Source organism: Gobius niger (assembly GCF_951799975.1).
Source record: "Gobius niger genome assembly, chromosome: 10".
Classification (NCBI taxonomy): domain Eukaryota; kingdom Metazoa; phylum Chordata; class Actinopteri; order Gobiiformes; family Gobiidae; genus Gobius; species Gobius niger.
Genome location: NC_136861.1, coordinates 30,346,761 through 30,362,498, shown reverse-complemented (window position 1 = coordinate 30,362,498; position 15,738 = coordinate 30,346,761). Strand labels below are relative to the sequence as shown.

The 15,738-nt window shown below is 43.6% G+C and overlaps 1 protein-coding gene across 1 annotated transcript; it reads right to left on the bottom strand.

Annotated features, from left to right (window-relative positions):
• Positions 1 to 3,854: 3,854 nt before the first annotated feature.
• On the bottom strand, positions 3,855 to 15,125 carry xylt2 (xylosyltransferase II). The gene is made up of 11 exons (XM_079564011.1): positions 14,975 to 15,125; positions 10,397 to 10,883; positions 9,922 to 10,097; positions 7,601 to 7,803; positions 7,394 to 7,474; positions 7,089 to 7,305; positions 6,566 to 6,742; positions 6,244 to 6,497; positions 5,974 to 6,169; positions 5,523 to 5,856; positions 3,855 to 5,439 (listed from the first exon to the last, which is right to left on the bottom strand). The coding sequence occupies exons 1-11, from the start codon at positions 15,104 to 15,106 to the stop codon at positions 5,117 to 5,119; spliced, it is 2,580 nt and encodes an 859-aa protein (XP_079420137.1). The 5' UTR covers positions 15,107 to 15,125; the 3' UTR covers positions 3,855 to 5,116.
• Positions 15,126 to 15,738: the final 613 nt, after the last annotated feature.

Sequence of the window (15,738 nt, the reverse complement as noted above, 5' to 3'; positions counted from 1 at the left end):
GGCACTCTGCGTGTTTCCATGGCAACTCCTCCTAAACATAATAGCGCCATAAGTGAAGGTTTCAAACTGTATAAGAAAATCATTTGCTCTCAGATGAATGCAGCCTGGATTAAATTGTCATGCAACCTCAATTATTTTAATTGAGACGTGTTATTCTGGCTAAAAATGACAAATGAAAGAAAAATGGGACTGATTTGGTACGCCATAATAAGAGCCGACAGGGTAATTATGCTGAAATACTTGACAGACAATTTGAACACTGTTTTGTTTGAAAGAAAAGGAAATGACTGGAAATCCAGAAATACACTTTGTACACTTCCCTAACTTTTTCGATTGAGTCAGCACAGTATTGTTTAAAACAAATCTGCTGATAAAACAGGCAGTAATTAATGCTAGAAAATAAAATCATCAGGCACAATGACATAAACATTAGGCATAAATCTACAACGACTGAGCTGTAGAAATGTAGGCGCATTGAGTTGCCTTGTGTACGAAATGTGTGGCATAAATTAACATGCCTTCACTAGGAAATATGCAGTTAATTTGAAAAAATCTATTCATTTCATCACTGTGGGCAAACGTTACGGCTGTGAGCTGTCTGGTTGTGCACTTGATGTCATATATTAAAAATATGTCTTACATGTCAGTGTTAAACTTCAAACAGGTGCAATATTCTAACATGTGATATTCAGGAGCTCTAGAGATGGTCCCTCGGGGCTAATCAGCAGTTTAAAAAAGAGCGAAGTGGCACAGGCTGAGGCTGAGGCTTAGTTTAGTTGCAAACTGGTTTCCCACCCTATGTGGATTGCACAATGAGAATGTTTATCAAGAAACAAGAAAAGTACAATTCCAAACACATCATTTCTCTTCCAAATATAAGTTAATTCTCTTAAAGAGGGGGTATTGTGCTTTTTTCAGTCCCATAGCACCAGTCTATATCACACTACAATGATGACGAAACCTTCTGTTGGTCTGTAAATGCAGTAAATTAGAATAACTGCCTTGTATAAAATTGCTCTCTCAAAATGGCTGTAGCGAATGTCTTGAAATGTTTCTTTAAGAACCTCTGAGCCTTTCGGACACGCCCCCTCCACACGCTGTCTGTGGCATCAGTGGGGAGGGGGTTCTGCTGAGGAGCAGTGGTTGGTTACTCGGCTCTTGACGAAAGCTCGGAGGCGTCTCCAGGAGGTGGGGGCGTTCCTAGGAGGACTCAGCCAAAGCTGTCCCTAAAATGGCCGCCATCAGAGTTTTTACAGATTATTCAAAAATACGTGAATGTGCCAAGGCAACACTTCAGGCATGTTTTTAATGAGGGAATGACAGAATAACATGATGTGAAGCTTGAAAAAGTCGATTTTGCATAATACCCCCCCCCCCTTTAACACTAAGCTTTATTCTACACATTAATAATGATGAAGAATTCCAGTTTATATGGAATGGTTTTTATGGAGTGTTTTTTTTTTATTTCAAGCAATTTCTGGATACAATTCGGAACCGTATAGATATTTATTTCATGCTTTTTCCCAGTTGCCCGCTGCTCCGGACATTATACCCTTCGATGGAAGGATGAAGGATGGGTGGACGAAAGGAAAATAAAGTATACTTTGTCTTTGGGCAGCTGTGGCAACGTTAGCTTTGAAGAGTGAATATTCAACAATGTCATGCCAAATGGTTTTCAGAGCTTGTCCCAAAAACGATTTAAATCCAAATCATTTTAATATTTCATTATCGTCCGAAACATGGACAGTGCCTTCCAGTGACTTGAGCGGGAATTCTTTTACCTTCAATAACACAGCTGTCAATGTGTGTCTCTGTGGTTCTTCTAACACTTCCAACGTTTGTAGCTGGTCAGTGTGTTATTCCCAGTCATTTAAAAAACAAGACCTCATTCTTTTAAGTGCAGTTCCAACTATTCCAACGCTCTGTTGGACCAAATCAATCTTTATTATGTTGATGTAACTCACACTTGCTACCAAATAGAAATGCTTCACTGAGTGACTATACAAAGATTTGCCTAGAAAACCCAGAACCACACCGAACCATTGGCACTGCATTCAGCATCAGCACCATGGAGAGCTCCTGTTAAAAAAAAAGTCAGATTCGCCAAAATCCTCTCTACACTGTAAAAAAATATATTCACAAGTTAAATTTTTTTTAAATATTTGACTAATATAGTATATAAGTATTACAGACTTTCATTTTACAAAATAACTGCAGAGTGAATCGAAATAAAATCTACAAAATATCCTGAAACGGGTCAAATAGTAATTCCACACAATCCACGCTCTTCGGTGCACATGAATTCTACAGCTTGGTTTTAAGAACAGCTGTTGTCACGGTGATGCGGCGACTCTTCATTTGCGAGTGTTTTTATGGCGTCATCATTTGTGTTGCTATGGGGGAAAAAAACGACAGCTCAAATCTCCCCCCGGCTCAGATCAAAGCAGCAGCGACGCCGCGTCTGCTTATCTATTCCCCCCGCGCTAAAACTCCAGGTCTGCATCCAACCACGTTCCAAACATGACAGAAAATACAAACCCGGGCGGCGAGTAGTCAGCAGTTTTTAATAGTTCGACTCAGTCCTGGAGGTGAGAGATGGCGTACAAGCGTCGTTTTCCAATAGTATAGAAAAATAACATCTCTTCGCTGTGCAAGGTAAACAAGGACACTTACAAACTCATAGTGGGCAACAATAACAATGTACCGTCATGACAAAACAATTGAACAGAGACAAACAAACGTATGCAGTGGTGCAGAATCATCGCTTAGTAAACAATATTTCAAAAGGCAGCTGACACATGTTGACCAAGTAAAATTGAGGAAATATTCATATTATACCTTTTGTCCTATGTTTTTATATTGAGGTCCGACACCGACGATTATGCAATAGGCTCAGTGCACAGAATGCCGCAGAGTAATGAATGAATGATGCTAGCTTCCTGTTTGCGTTTATTCCTATGGAGAGTTAGCCACGTTATGTTGAGATAAATATATATTCAAACAGTACATGGCAGAAAACATGCAGCTGTTAGACGGTTACTTACTACATTTAAAAAAAACTTCGCTTCAGGAGACTTCTGTGTTTCATAGAGATGCCTTTCGCTACTGCTGTTAACCAACAATTATCGTATGGCAGGTTGTTTTTATGGCATTTATACATTTTAGTTGGTTTCTTTATCATTAACATATTATAAGATGATGTCCGACCCCACAAAAAGGAGAAACTTAACGGAATTATTATTTAGCATTTAGCTCAGAGGCCACTTTCGTAGACTAAAATAAAAAATAAAAAGGTCTATACATTCATACATTATTTCTAACCAGGGTTTGACATCACCTAAATGTGGTCGATGGGTTGGTTGGCTACAGCTGAAAACATCTGAATTGTTCATAATTCGTAAAAATACACTGTACAGGTTAACGGACTCTGAAAAGTCTCCTGGATTAGCTGCATTGCTAACTGTCCGCACACATTACGATCGAAGTGCTTTAGCCTTGAAGCTATATTCATGCTAACAAATAACAATATCTGAAGTATTTCTTAGGAAAAGCACTAAGCTTGACTTTTATATACGCTTTCTTCTTATTCTATTTTTAATTTATGTTAAAATGTGGACAGGAAATAGTCTTCACCCCACATTGGCCAACAGGAAGTTAGCCAAAAACATTTTGCGCACAGAGCCTATTACAATTACAGTATATCATTTTTGCGATATCCTGATACGCCTTTGCCGCATCGTTTCAAGTTAAGATATAGATTGATATAAAGTTAAAGAAAACAGCCATGATTTCAGTCTGCTTTTAGACAAAACAATTGATTTAAAGCTCTTGGAGTTTTTTTTTCCGAAAGTAAACAACATTGAAAGTTAAATGTTTACTAGTTTCGGATTGCTACATAGTCAAATAGAAATTATGAAAAACTCCAAATGTAATCCAAATACATCGTGACAAACTCCAAAATGTACCAGGTTCGTTTCTAGCTTTGTCGGGGCCCTGTGCAAGTTTCAAACTCCATTATTATTTGTAATGATAAGGGAGTTTATAAAGAACAAATCACCAATATATTTTTCCAATTCTAAAATTGGAATTGCGACCACTTTCTAATGTTTTATAAAATAACATACATTCCCCAACATTCAGCTTTGGTGGGGCCCCCCTAGTGAATGTGGGGCCCTGTTCATAGACAGACTCTGCTTATTGCTTGAATCGCATCTGATATTTGACATCAAAATAAAAGTCTAAAATAGCAGAACAATACGAATGTCCAACTTCTAATGTTGTTGCATTAAAAGCAGCCGTGTTTTCCTATGTTGCCGTACATATAAAAATAATAAAATACATTTACAAAACGATTTCAGCTTTTAGAAATATCTGGACCTCTTCTTTATCACGTGACCACCGATTGCTTTGAATTCAAGATTGCATTGTCAGCGATTTATGTGCTACCAGCTTGTAACTTCGTACAACGTCAACTAGGCACTTCCCCTGATCTGAAAAAGTGGCAACTAAAAATAAAAGACAGATGTTTTTAGCTACTTCTGAAATGTAATGCACAATCACAATAAATGATATGTCACAGATTCAACGTTTAAAGTACCGCCCAGGTCCCTGTGTCTGTGCAACAGACAGTGCAGGTGAAAAGAGGCAACAGAAAAACTAAATGAAATCATGTGACCGTATCATGTCCTACCACAGCGTAACATCTGCTCCATAACACCACAGCCTCACAGTAAAGTGCACTTCATCTGCCTGTTCCACATGTCGGGAAATGCTTTAAAATAAGCACATTAAAACAATGTTCCGCTCTCCTTTAAAACGAAGACAGAACATAGCAAGTCTTCTGTTGACATCTGACGACCTGCTTTTCATTCAAAACGGAGAAGTCTTGGGACAAACCAGCATGCTTTTTGCAACGCTCGGTCAACCACTTAAGCTATTCAGCAAACCACAGACACTGTGGTGCAGTCTCCTTGTGCAAAATTACAGTACTTTAGTTTCCTCAGTTATAGATACAGCCTCAGTGCATCATCTATGTGCTCAGCGGTTGCAGCAGGTCTAAGGCTGACCACAGGCTGACCCTGTGAGCTTCCATGTCCATGTATGTCCTGTCTGAATGCTACCTGATGCGCCCATCACTTTTCACTGGGATAAGTTCAGATTTGGGGTCTGGAGACTGGGAGCTCCATGTAGTCTCAGAACATAGAGTCAGTGCGTTACAGGAAGAGGGCTGAGTGGCACACATGTCACCGGTCACCCAAAAGCCCTCTATAAGGCTGTCCAGCCAGGCTTCCAGAGGCTGCCCCACCAGCTGTGCGTTCTGATGGGCTTTGAGCATAGCGGGCTCCTGAGGAGCCAGCTTCAGCACAGAGCTCAGCTGATCAAAGCTCTGTTCCAGGTACAGGTTGCCAGGAGGTCCTTCCAGCAGCCAGCTGTCCTCTCCTGCAGCACAAACACAGCAGACGCAGGGCGTGTTAGCCATAATCCTACACTTAATCAGTTGAACAACAGGTCTAGAGTCTCACCTTTGCGCAGTGGTTCCTTGTCTTTGAAGCTGGGGGGCATGACTAAAAACTGGGTTTGAGCGATGCGCTCCCACTGCTTGAGCACCCTGACGGTCCAGGTGCCCGGCCGTAAAGGGTGTTGTAGAGGAGGTTTGTACTGGGTGTACTCTGCGTCCACATCCACTGTGATGTCATAGGACGCTGCCACTACCAGGGCTGGGTCGATCCACACGATGGTGGCTGTGAGATTCGGCCCTCGAGCCCATTTCTGCACTGCCAAGGGCTCATCCATTGGGCCAATAACGCCACCAAAATTACGGAAGATTCTTTCTTTTGGATCCCACTCAGTGCCAATCTGTTTGAGAAAGAAATTGTGTTTTTATTAACACTTGAATATTATTTATTTCTGCATAGTAACATTGCAGTTCTCACAAATGAACATGAATGTTTACTGCCTCCATCAAACACCCACCTCCAGGCTCTTGAGCCTCTCAAACTCTTTGAGGTTGTTTTCAAAGACAAGTGTGACCTGTGGCACAGCCCACATCTCCAAAGTCTCTCTGACCAGTGACCCTACGGCCTGCACCTCCTGAAGGACCAGGTAGCCCTGGAAGCGGTCGTAGTGGAAGTATAGGTGCACTGACATTGGGAAGCCCACAGGCTCAAACCTAAAACAGGAGCCGAACAAATCAATGTGATGTTTCTAAACAAATGTCTGTGAACATATGGCCAGCGTGCCGACCTGCAGGAGTCCATGTTCTGTGTACTTCTGAGATTCTTCAGTGCGAGCCGGAAGAAGGATGTGTAGGCTGTGAGGGCCACGTCACTCAGAGCGCCCACACCATCCAACTGTTCAAACAGACTCTCCCAATACGCCTTCACGGCCACTGTGCCCGGAGCATACTGCCCATACAAGTGTGTGTCCAGGATGTCAATGGCCTCCTGGTTCACCGTCGACTCAAACTTACGAGCAAAGAAAGTCGGCCGGGCCAGTTGCTGTGAAAGAGGCAGCAGTTTTAGTCACAAATCTCTGAACAGTTTTACTTTGACAGAGTTCTACACACCTGAATCCGAATGAGGTCCTGTGGTTTGAAGTCATTGGGCGAGCAGCCGCACCAGTCCACTATGTGTTTATACTGGCACTTACAGCCCAGCTTACGGTTCCAGTTGGTGACACGCAAGTTATTATCCACCAGCGTATCACACATGTGGCTATTTCCCAGCACAGTGTGGAAGAAAGACTGCAGGGAGAAAATACATGAAAAGGGGAAAAAATGTTGTTTCATCAAACTAAATCTTTTTTTGTCAGCGTGACTTTGCAGTAAACCACAGCGCCCTCAGAACTTTACATAAATACTCTGAAATCACTGACTGGAAAAAGTCAAATGTCACGCCTCTAAAAGCACCAAACAAAAGCAGACCATGCGGAGCACCTCCTGAGACACGAAAGCACACATTCAAATAAAGTGTCTGCCGTCTCAGCTGCAGCCTTTTACCTCCAGTACCTCCCGCCCCGACCGCGCCATCACACACACCCACATGCACATTTACAGTTCTCTCTCAGCTCCGGGAGACCCAGGCTCTTACCTCGGCCGGCAGCAGCGCATACGAATAGAACTGCTTGAGCCCCTTCACCAGACGGTCCTGGGAAGTCATGACATAGTCCACGAAGCGGCGCGTCAGGGCGAACCAGTCGGAGCCCCCGGACACCTCCAGGCCCTTGGGGATGTGGCGCTCGCCCAGGCGCCACATGTGGTTATCGCACTCGTGGAAGAGCCGGTCCAGCCCCTGCTTCTTTATGAACCTGGGAAGGATTGGCAGTTTTCTTTTCTTAGGCAGCACTCTGATGAGATGATAAGATAGGAAAACAAAATAGGAGTAAATGTACACACCTGGCGTTCTCTCTACCATGGGACTTGAGGAAGTTTTTGTCTCGGTTTTGGGACAAAAATGCCACCAGTTCAGTGTTTGTTCTGAAGATGGACAGAAAAAAATCCACAGAGGTTAATAAACCAGTAGACGTATCTACCCGCAACAAAATATCACAATAAAAACAACATTAAAACTGAAGACTCTGCCCGTGTCTGCTGAGAGCCCACCTGGTTGGGAAATCGGTGGCGCTCAGGTTGATGAAGAAGTCCCATTTCCAGTCGAGCATGGAGAGCAGGTCCTGCATGCTGCGGAGGTAGGCCTTCAGAAGGCTGGCACCGCCCCAGATGGTCACCATGCGCCAGGGCGTGGCCCGGATGTTCGGGTACTGCTGCGCTATCTGCACCACCTCCCGCTGCATGTAGCCAGACCGCTGGGAGAGAAGATGATATTAGAGGAAGCGCTTAACCTAATAACTCTGACTCCTAACTTCAATATCACATGTTTCATTCAGATGTTTTTTTTTTTTTGGGGGGGGGGGGGGGGGGGGGGGTTTGTTAAACTAATCTTTTATAGCCTCTACCACCACAAAAAGCTTGTATCATGTGTGATTTGCCCTCTGGTGGCAACTATGGTAGGAGGATAAGGGATATAGAACTGCTGTTTGGGCCGTGTCACAAACATATTAACGGACTGCTACTACTGTATGTACTAAAGGCAATTTGAGCATAGAAATTATCAAATTGATTCTGGTATGAGGCTTAAAAAGTGCTTAATCCCAGTAAATTTTTTATACAAGAATGCTCTTAACAGTTCATTGAATTCAATCAGTTGATTAATTAATTAATCAAATGATTAATTGATTAAACAAAGATAAGGCTGCTATCATTATCTTGTATAATGATGGTAGCATTTTATATAACACAAAATAATAATAGTAAAAATCTGCCCCTCCAGAAAGCCGATATAGATAGCAATTTCCAAAGTCAACCCTCCAACAATTTAATTCACTCTTATGAAGAATACGTGAAGGTTTTCATTTCTATAAATGTGTTGAAAGTTAATATGTGTTGCAATCTGACTCAATATAACAAATACATAATTTAGTAGTCTACATCAAACTCAATTTTGTGTGAAGTCCCCCTGACTTTGGGAATCATTGCAATAGAGTGCCCTGTCTTAGTAGCTCTCCTCTCACCAAGTCCATCAAAGACACATGAGGTGATGCTGCCAGTGCCTGTGCTCTGCCCACTGTTCTCTTCATCACTGTCTCCCCCTGCCCTTCTCTCAAAGTGGACAACCTTTCTGGAGTCTGGACTAACAGGTGCACTGTTGTCTGACACGGCTGCCCTCACACACCTGCGCTCTCTGTGCCCAGACGTACATTTCTCCAGTCGGCAGCACATAACGGCACACTTTTCCTCCACTAAATCCAGCCCCTGAGAATAACCACTCTACTTTCTATCCAGGCTAATCCCGTTAGCCACACTGAGGGCCTGTCGAGGTGAGTAGAGCCACAATGCAAGAGCGTAGGAAACCTAAGTGCATCAAGCAACGAGCTTATTAAAAAAGGGCATATAAATGATCTGTTAGCATTACTGTTGTAGCCAAATTACGCACTGTTAAGAATACTGCTTGATCCGGCCACATTTCTGCTTCCACTATTCTCAATCAACGCATCAAAGAGATGACATCAATAGAGTACTTTCTCTGTGATTATTAGGGTTTTTTGTCTGCAGAGCCTCCAGAGCCACTTGGATATTTTGGTAGCCTGGTTTTAGGGGTCTGGAACTTCTCAATTGAGCTCCGTTATCAGGTGGGAGGGGTGAACTCCTTTAAAACGATTGGACCTAATTTTCGCTTGCGTTTGGTCGTGACGTATGTAATGCGCCTGAGTGAGTGAAGCAGCTCAATCATAACTCTTGAGAGCATTCCTTGCACATTAAAAGGCTCCAATTTGAATTCCTGGATATTTAGGAGCCGAGCCAGGACGGATTGAAGAGCTTCCATTATTTTCGTTTCCGCCGCCATTGCCAAACTACAACCAGCAAATCGGCGCAAATGCTTGACAACACCTACAAGCCCCGCCTCCCCCGCTCGTTCAATGGTAGGTAGAAAGTCAACCGATGTAACGCAACCACTGAGACTAGACCCAGACGTACATGTAGGGAAATGATAATTGACCGGAGTTTACGGATGGCTATGGCCAGGCTAACATTTTGGTAGTTTTTCGGGGTGAAAACAGGTGAGAACAGGTGAGAAACATTTTAAATGTGGGTTATTAATGTTTGTTTAGATACTCCATTTTGATATATGTTCATTTTTTTAATGCTAGAAATATTACAAATTGGGAACACCTACAGTATTGGATCGGTGAAATGGTATAAGGTGCTCACTGACACCAATACCAACAAAATCTGTGGCATTGCAATAAGATCTGTTGCCAGTACCAGAAGAACTTTTAAGTTTGCATCATGTTGACAACAGCCATGCTGCTTATTTGTCGTTGTGGACATTATGCTTAAAGGTCTCCTGTATAAACGCTGCTCACCTTGTCCACGTGGATGTAGTAGTAGTGGTCCCTGTGGTATATGGCTTTAAGGAGACGCTTGAGCTGACGCACCGCTCTGCCGTGCACCATCAACACGAACACCACTCTCACTGGGTTCTCCACCTTTAACAGGCTGTTATCCAGTTCGCCCACAGCCTGCACCGGATTGGATATACCTGAGATTAAAAAAAATAAACAAAACAATTTTAACAAAAGCACTACTGCGTTACTAGATTTAGGTGATGGGGGCAGCTCAGCTCATGTATGACGTGTTGTTCCAAATTAAATCACAAAGGCTTTACTTTTTGGCCCAGTGTGGTCTGAGGACGCACAGATAATATTCAGGGCTGTGTCTCTGTGAGGTCAGGCAACAATTGGACGCAAACCTCTGCTGACAGGATAAGCAGGAGGATGCTCACTCCCTGTACCGTTCATGTCGCTGCTCTTTAAAAGCGTGTTGGCGTGAGGCCCTTACCGAGCTGGGGGCAGTACTGTGGCAGCGTGTCGGGCATGAGCTGTCCGGCCTGATGCTGACACACGATGTTGGCGATCTCCTGTCTGCACTGCTGCGACGGCGCTCGATGGAGAGCTGACAGGGCGTCCTTTCCTGTGATATCACACTTGGGCACAAAGTCAGTGCTGGGGGCCTGATGCGCCCCGTCCACGCTGCCCGTCTCCCCCGGGATGGCAGGTAGCTTGGCCCCCTCGGCGGCGCTCCGCGCGTCGCTGAAGTTCCTGCTGCTGGAGGGGTCATGGGGCTCCGGGGGGTTCTTGTGTCGAGACTTGGCAACTTTGCGGCTCGTGCCCTTCCTCGGGGCGCTGGCCGCGGTGCCCCTCGTCCGCTCTAACCTGCTGGTCCATCGGCCCTTGCTCTTCCCGGGCACAGAGTTCTGCTGCTCCCAAAGGCCACTGTCTCTATTCGACTCCTGGTTACTGTGGTCTGGCAGCTTGCGCGTCTTTCTCTGAATGAGACAACAAAGAAAGCAGTTACATCTTTTTTGTATTTTCGTTTGCATCTTATCTTTCACAAACAGGAGGAAATAGTGATGCGCTGCAACATTCCCACTAAGACAAGAGCGTGAAGAGCCCTAGAGGGGTGTGCATGTGTTTACTTGCTTGACTTTTCACAGTGGGATATTTTTAGCCGTCTCTGTCTATTTGGGAAGCCAATCTGCAGTAAAACACTTTGGGGAATGGAGTCAGAATCACTCGATTTGGTCTGTATTTTGTTCCTCAGGTTTATTGCTACACCTTCCACCAGGTCAACCATACACTGGCTCTGAATGTCAAATTCCGCAAATCCTGGAAATTAGGGCTGTGGATGAATGGTTGCAATAAGTAAATCGCAAAATGTAGGTTGGTCTTCATCGTAATTCCAAACAAAACTCGCCAAAAAAACGCAGCACATTTCGATACCTTCCCCAGGCGCAGTCTTTCTTCAAAAACCATTCACACCAAACCACCAACTCGGCAGCCACAAAACCTCCACAAGGTTTGTATTACCTTTGAAAGTCAATAACATCACCTGTCCATTTGGCACACTGAACACAAAGGGCCCTTCAAAATCCTCAGGGAAAATGAGGGGCTGAGAGGCAGCGAGTGGGCCGAGTGTGTGCGTGTGTGTGTGTGTGTGGCGCGCTGTTCTGTCAGACGCTTTGGCAGTACGTGGGCTCTCCCCGCTCTGCTGCTGGCACCCGAACACATCGCTGATAATGGCACAGGTGGTGCAACGCTTGCAACACTGAGCCACATCATTAGACGCATACAGTCGATAAACAAAAAGGCAAAACATGTGCTTTAGTTTATATAACAAGGCTATTTTTATCGTTGTCATTCATTTTTAAATAGCCTGTAATTTGCATTATTTAGACTTTTCAAAGAGACATCATGCTTCGTTGACTTTGTTGAGGTTTTTACCACTTTGCGCCGTAATCACGCCTGGAGTAACTGTTTAATTAGGTTGTTTCTTCTGCATCTGCAAGTTCCTACATTTTGTAGCAAGAACAGAAGCCAGAAATGTCCATAAATCATCATCAGACTTGTTCTGGGAAGTTATGTGCTCAAAGTGTGTTTATTACAGCGGCATTGATTTGTTAGCACGCCGTTGGATATAAGTGAACACTTGTATATCTGTTTTATTGCTGTGTCATTCCCGCCAATCATTCATTTCTCATTCACACACTTGCTTGCTTGAATTGGTTGAAGTGCCCCAGAAACGGATCCCATATCGAATGAAAATCATCTTCCTTCCCTTTTAATTCAAATTTAATTCACAACGTGTTTCATTACATCATGTGGCAAATTAATAGAGGTTGGAGAGTTTTCTCAATTCCAATTTAGTAATACAAGTCTTCTAGATGGCACTGACACAAATTTAATAACAATTGTCTGCTTGTTAACTAGATTTTGAAGTACCTCCGGTAACGGCTAAAGTGCACACAGTTTCAGGGGTAACTGTTCCACAAAAATCAGACAACAATTTAACAATGTGAGTCCAGTAAACTGTTACGCTGTGTTCACCTAATTTAACAACTTTTAATGTTTTTCAATGCCCCGCGGAAACCCCGTGCATAATATCAACACTGAGGTATCCAAAAGAATGCTTATAAGCCACAATCAAGCATAACATGCCTACATTAAAGCCAGTTGTGAATACAACTTTGGCCTCACAAGCAGTGTAAAAAAGTAAAACCATTTGGAACAAGCTCAAAACAACTTCTAACTTGCCATATTTTGCAGTGACGGTAATTTTTAAGCACAATAATGGTCAGAACAAGTTGGAGGAGCTTCATGAGTGACAAGAGTAGAGAGTAGAAATGGACACGGACTAAAGGCTCATTCATACTTCGCAAGACGCAAGAGCTTTGATCTTGCACCCTCAGCAGCAAGAACAAAATGAAGTCACTTTTGCCTTGTCGACATGGAACTGTCAGTACGAAATGTACCCATGGCTATATGGCAAAAGTGACTTCATTTTGTTCTTGCAACTCAGGGTGCAAGAACTTGAGCCTTAAATCTGCGGGATTATTCCAACATGTGAACATGGAGCGAAAACACCAACTCGGTTCGTCTGGACGTTGGACTTGCACAAAGAACAAACTTGCTTGCGATTCGATGAAACATGAAAGTGTCTGTGTCTACGAATCCCAACGCGCGCTCGTTCCACTTATCCGCCACTTTCAACAACATTTAATTAACTCCATTGTGTCCCAAATGTATGGACACAAATGCAGGCCCGTCTCTCTCTGAACTTTCCAATTAGAGTGGAGCCTTATCGCAGCCGCCATCTGCTGAAGTGAGAAGCAGCAGCGCGAGCTCAGTGTTGGTGATACCGACAGAGAAACAGGGAGACATCTTTGACAAATCTCTTTCTTCTTCAAATTATTATTTTTGTTGAAGTATGTGTACAGAGACGGAACAGTGCCAGCTTGTTATTGGCCACAAGGAACAGTTTTCTCACAATATTGTCACAAACTTGAACAAGAACGGTGAGCTCTTGTTATGGCTGGACCGTGCAGCTATTTAGGCTGGGAAACTCCGACCAGTAGCTCTACGTTTTTTCCACGTAGCTCCCTCAAGGCCATCTACACTTCTACCTTTTCTGCAAATCTTTATATAGTAAAGTATAAAGAGGACACTCAAGTTATTTCTTACATTGTGTGGATGAACTACACCAAAGATGCGAAGTTGCTCTCATCCATTTTGGGAGATAAAAGTAGTTTTTAGATTAGATACTTTTCCAAAATGCCCTACTCTTGGATCTCGAGAGTGAACAATAAAGACCATCCTTTCTCCGTTCCAGCACAAAAACTTGAAATATAATAAACAGGGCATGAAATGGGGAGAAGTGGAAACAAGATTTACCAAAGGGTCAATGCAGGCACTTGAACTCATCTGCGCCACAGTGAAGAAGCCTCCAGAAAACATATTTCCTTTTAATACAATCAATAAAGTTTCTATTCATTGTTTTACTTATTTAGTTTATATCATACTACTAGCATAAAACTATAATGTAGCCTATGCTTTGTTGTTTGCGGATACAACATTGCAGTTCTTTGAGACTCCCTCGCCGCGGGCCGTCAGTGCCATTAAAAGCATTTTGCATGAATGAGCAGCTTTCTTCCACAAACACCCAATAACTGCAGAGTGAACAATGCTATTTGTTTAGAGCCGTAATGAACCTGTGGTTGGTCTATGAAGGCAAAGTACACGGCCAAGTGTGAAGACGGTGACACAACAGTATGTTCTGTAACTATACTTCCTGTGACAGTTCCTGGTTTATGGACCGCGAGCTTTATTACAGGTAAAGGCAACAGAATTTCAGGAGAATGTGTTTCCCCAAAAGTTCATCCCTTCCTCCTGCCCATGTCCTGCAGGCTTTGAAGTCATGTGTGAACCACGCTCCATTCTGTACTTCAGCTCGTCATAGAAGAGGAGAATCTGTTTTGACATACGTTTGTTTAAAATTACACACAGCCAATCAAATAAAAGTGCTGTACTTCTTTCATGACAGGTGTTATTGTTGCTCATAAAAACATGCATCTTTAGCGTGAGCGCCGCTCCTTGGACCAGACTCATGACACGGGAGCGGGACATCTCCAGTGGTCTCCATGGTGATGTTTCTGCCTTGGTTTGAGGCCGGCAAACACGCGGAGCCTCGAAACTGACCCAAGTGTTGTTGGCTGTGTGGGCTGTCAGTCAATAACCCGCAGAGCCGCCGCCTCTGTAAAGGAGCATGTTTAATCACTGTGCGTGTGGATTATGGAAGTTGAGCCGACGCTTTTCCGAGTGCGTTAAAGCTACAGGTACTAACCCCGTCATTACGCACAGTTAGCGGCGTGCACCGTGTCGCCGTGGAGTGATGCAGACATGACAGGACTGGCCCGGCTGTAGTAAACTGTCTTGGCAGACGATACACTTCCCTCAAGCTGCTAACTGAGCTAGCCCCGCACAGCCACAGTCACAGTGGTGGAGGAGGCGCGGGGAGCTAGATGCTAACACTCCCAAGTCCCGCTGACCTCCGACAAAAACAAGCCGGCGGACAGTCTCTTACCTCGGCGTCGCCCTCCTCCAGGCTCCGCAGACTCCATACCACCAGCCCCTGGATCAGGAGGATGGTCAGCGCTGCGGCGATCGCGAGTTTGTAGCGACGGAGCAGCTTCTGGACGCGAGCGCTGGCCACCATTTTTACACTCCTCTGAAGGAGCGCGCATTCTCCTGAGCGCGGGCACGAGGTCCCGAGAGGCGCAACATCTTCAAGTGTAACTGCTGCAGAGGTCTTCATCAGAGCAGAGAGAGAAGAACCTCATTTAACTACTTGTTTGTGCTAAGACACCCACCTACGGATAGATGATGTGCTCAGGTTACTCTGCGCATTTGAGCGGTTACAATCACTGCGCATCAATCAATCAACTTTACTGTCAGTTTAAAAACAACAACGAAGTTCCACAAACAGGATCAAAATGAGTAGTGGCTCAAACTCAATCTGTCCACATTTTTAACATCACAACGGAAGAGTTTGTAATATTTCATAACTTTCAATTAGGGCTGCTCGATTATTGAAAAAATAATAATCACGATTATTTTTGTCATAATTGAAATCACGATTATTCAAACGATTATTTTTTTGCCTTTAAAAAAATCCATCAAAAATTGACAAAAATCCATAAAAAAAAGACAAAAATCCATAAAAAAAAGACAAAAATCCATCAAAAAAAGACAAAAATCCATCAAAAAAATGACAAAAATCTATCAAAAAAATGACAAAAATCCATCAAAAAAATGACAAAAATCCATCAAAAAAAGACAAAAATCCAT

Excerpts from the sequence above, each read along its gene's own strand:
- xylt2 (XM_079564011.1), bottom strand. The coding sequence starts at position 15,106 with ATGGTGGCCAGCGCTCGCGTCCAGAAGCTGCTCCGTCGCTACAAACTC. Across the intron at positions 7,804-9,921 it reads ACTACATCCACGTGGACAAG|CGGTCTGGCTACATGCAGCG; the intron begins GTGAGCAGCGTT and ends CTTCTCTCCCAG. Across the intron at positions 6,498-6,565 it reads AGGACCTCATTCGGATTCAG|CAACTGGCCCGGCCGACTTT; the intron begins GTGTGTAGAACT and ends CCTCTTTCACAG.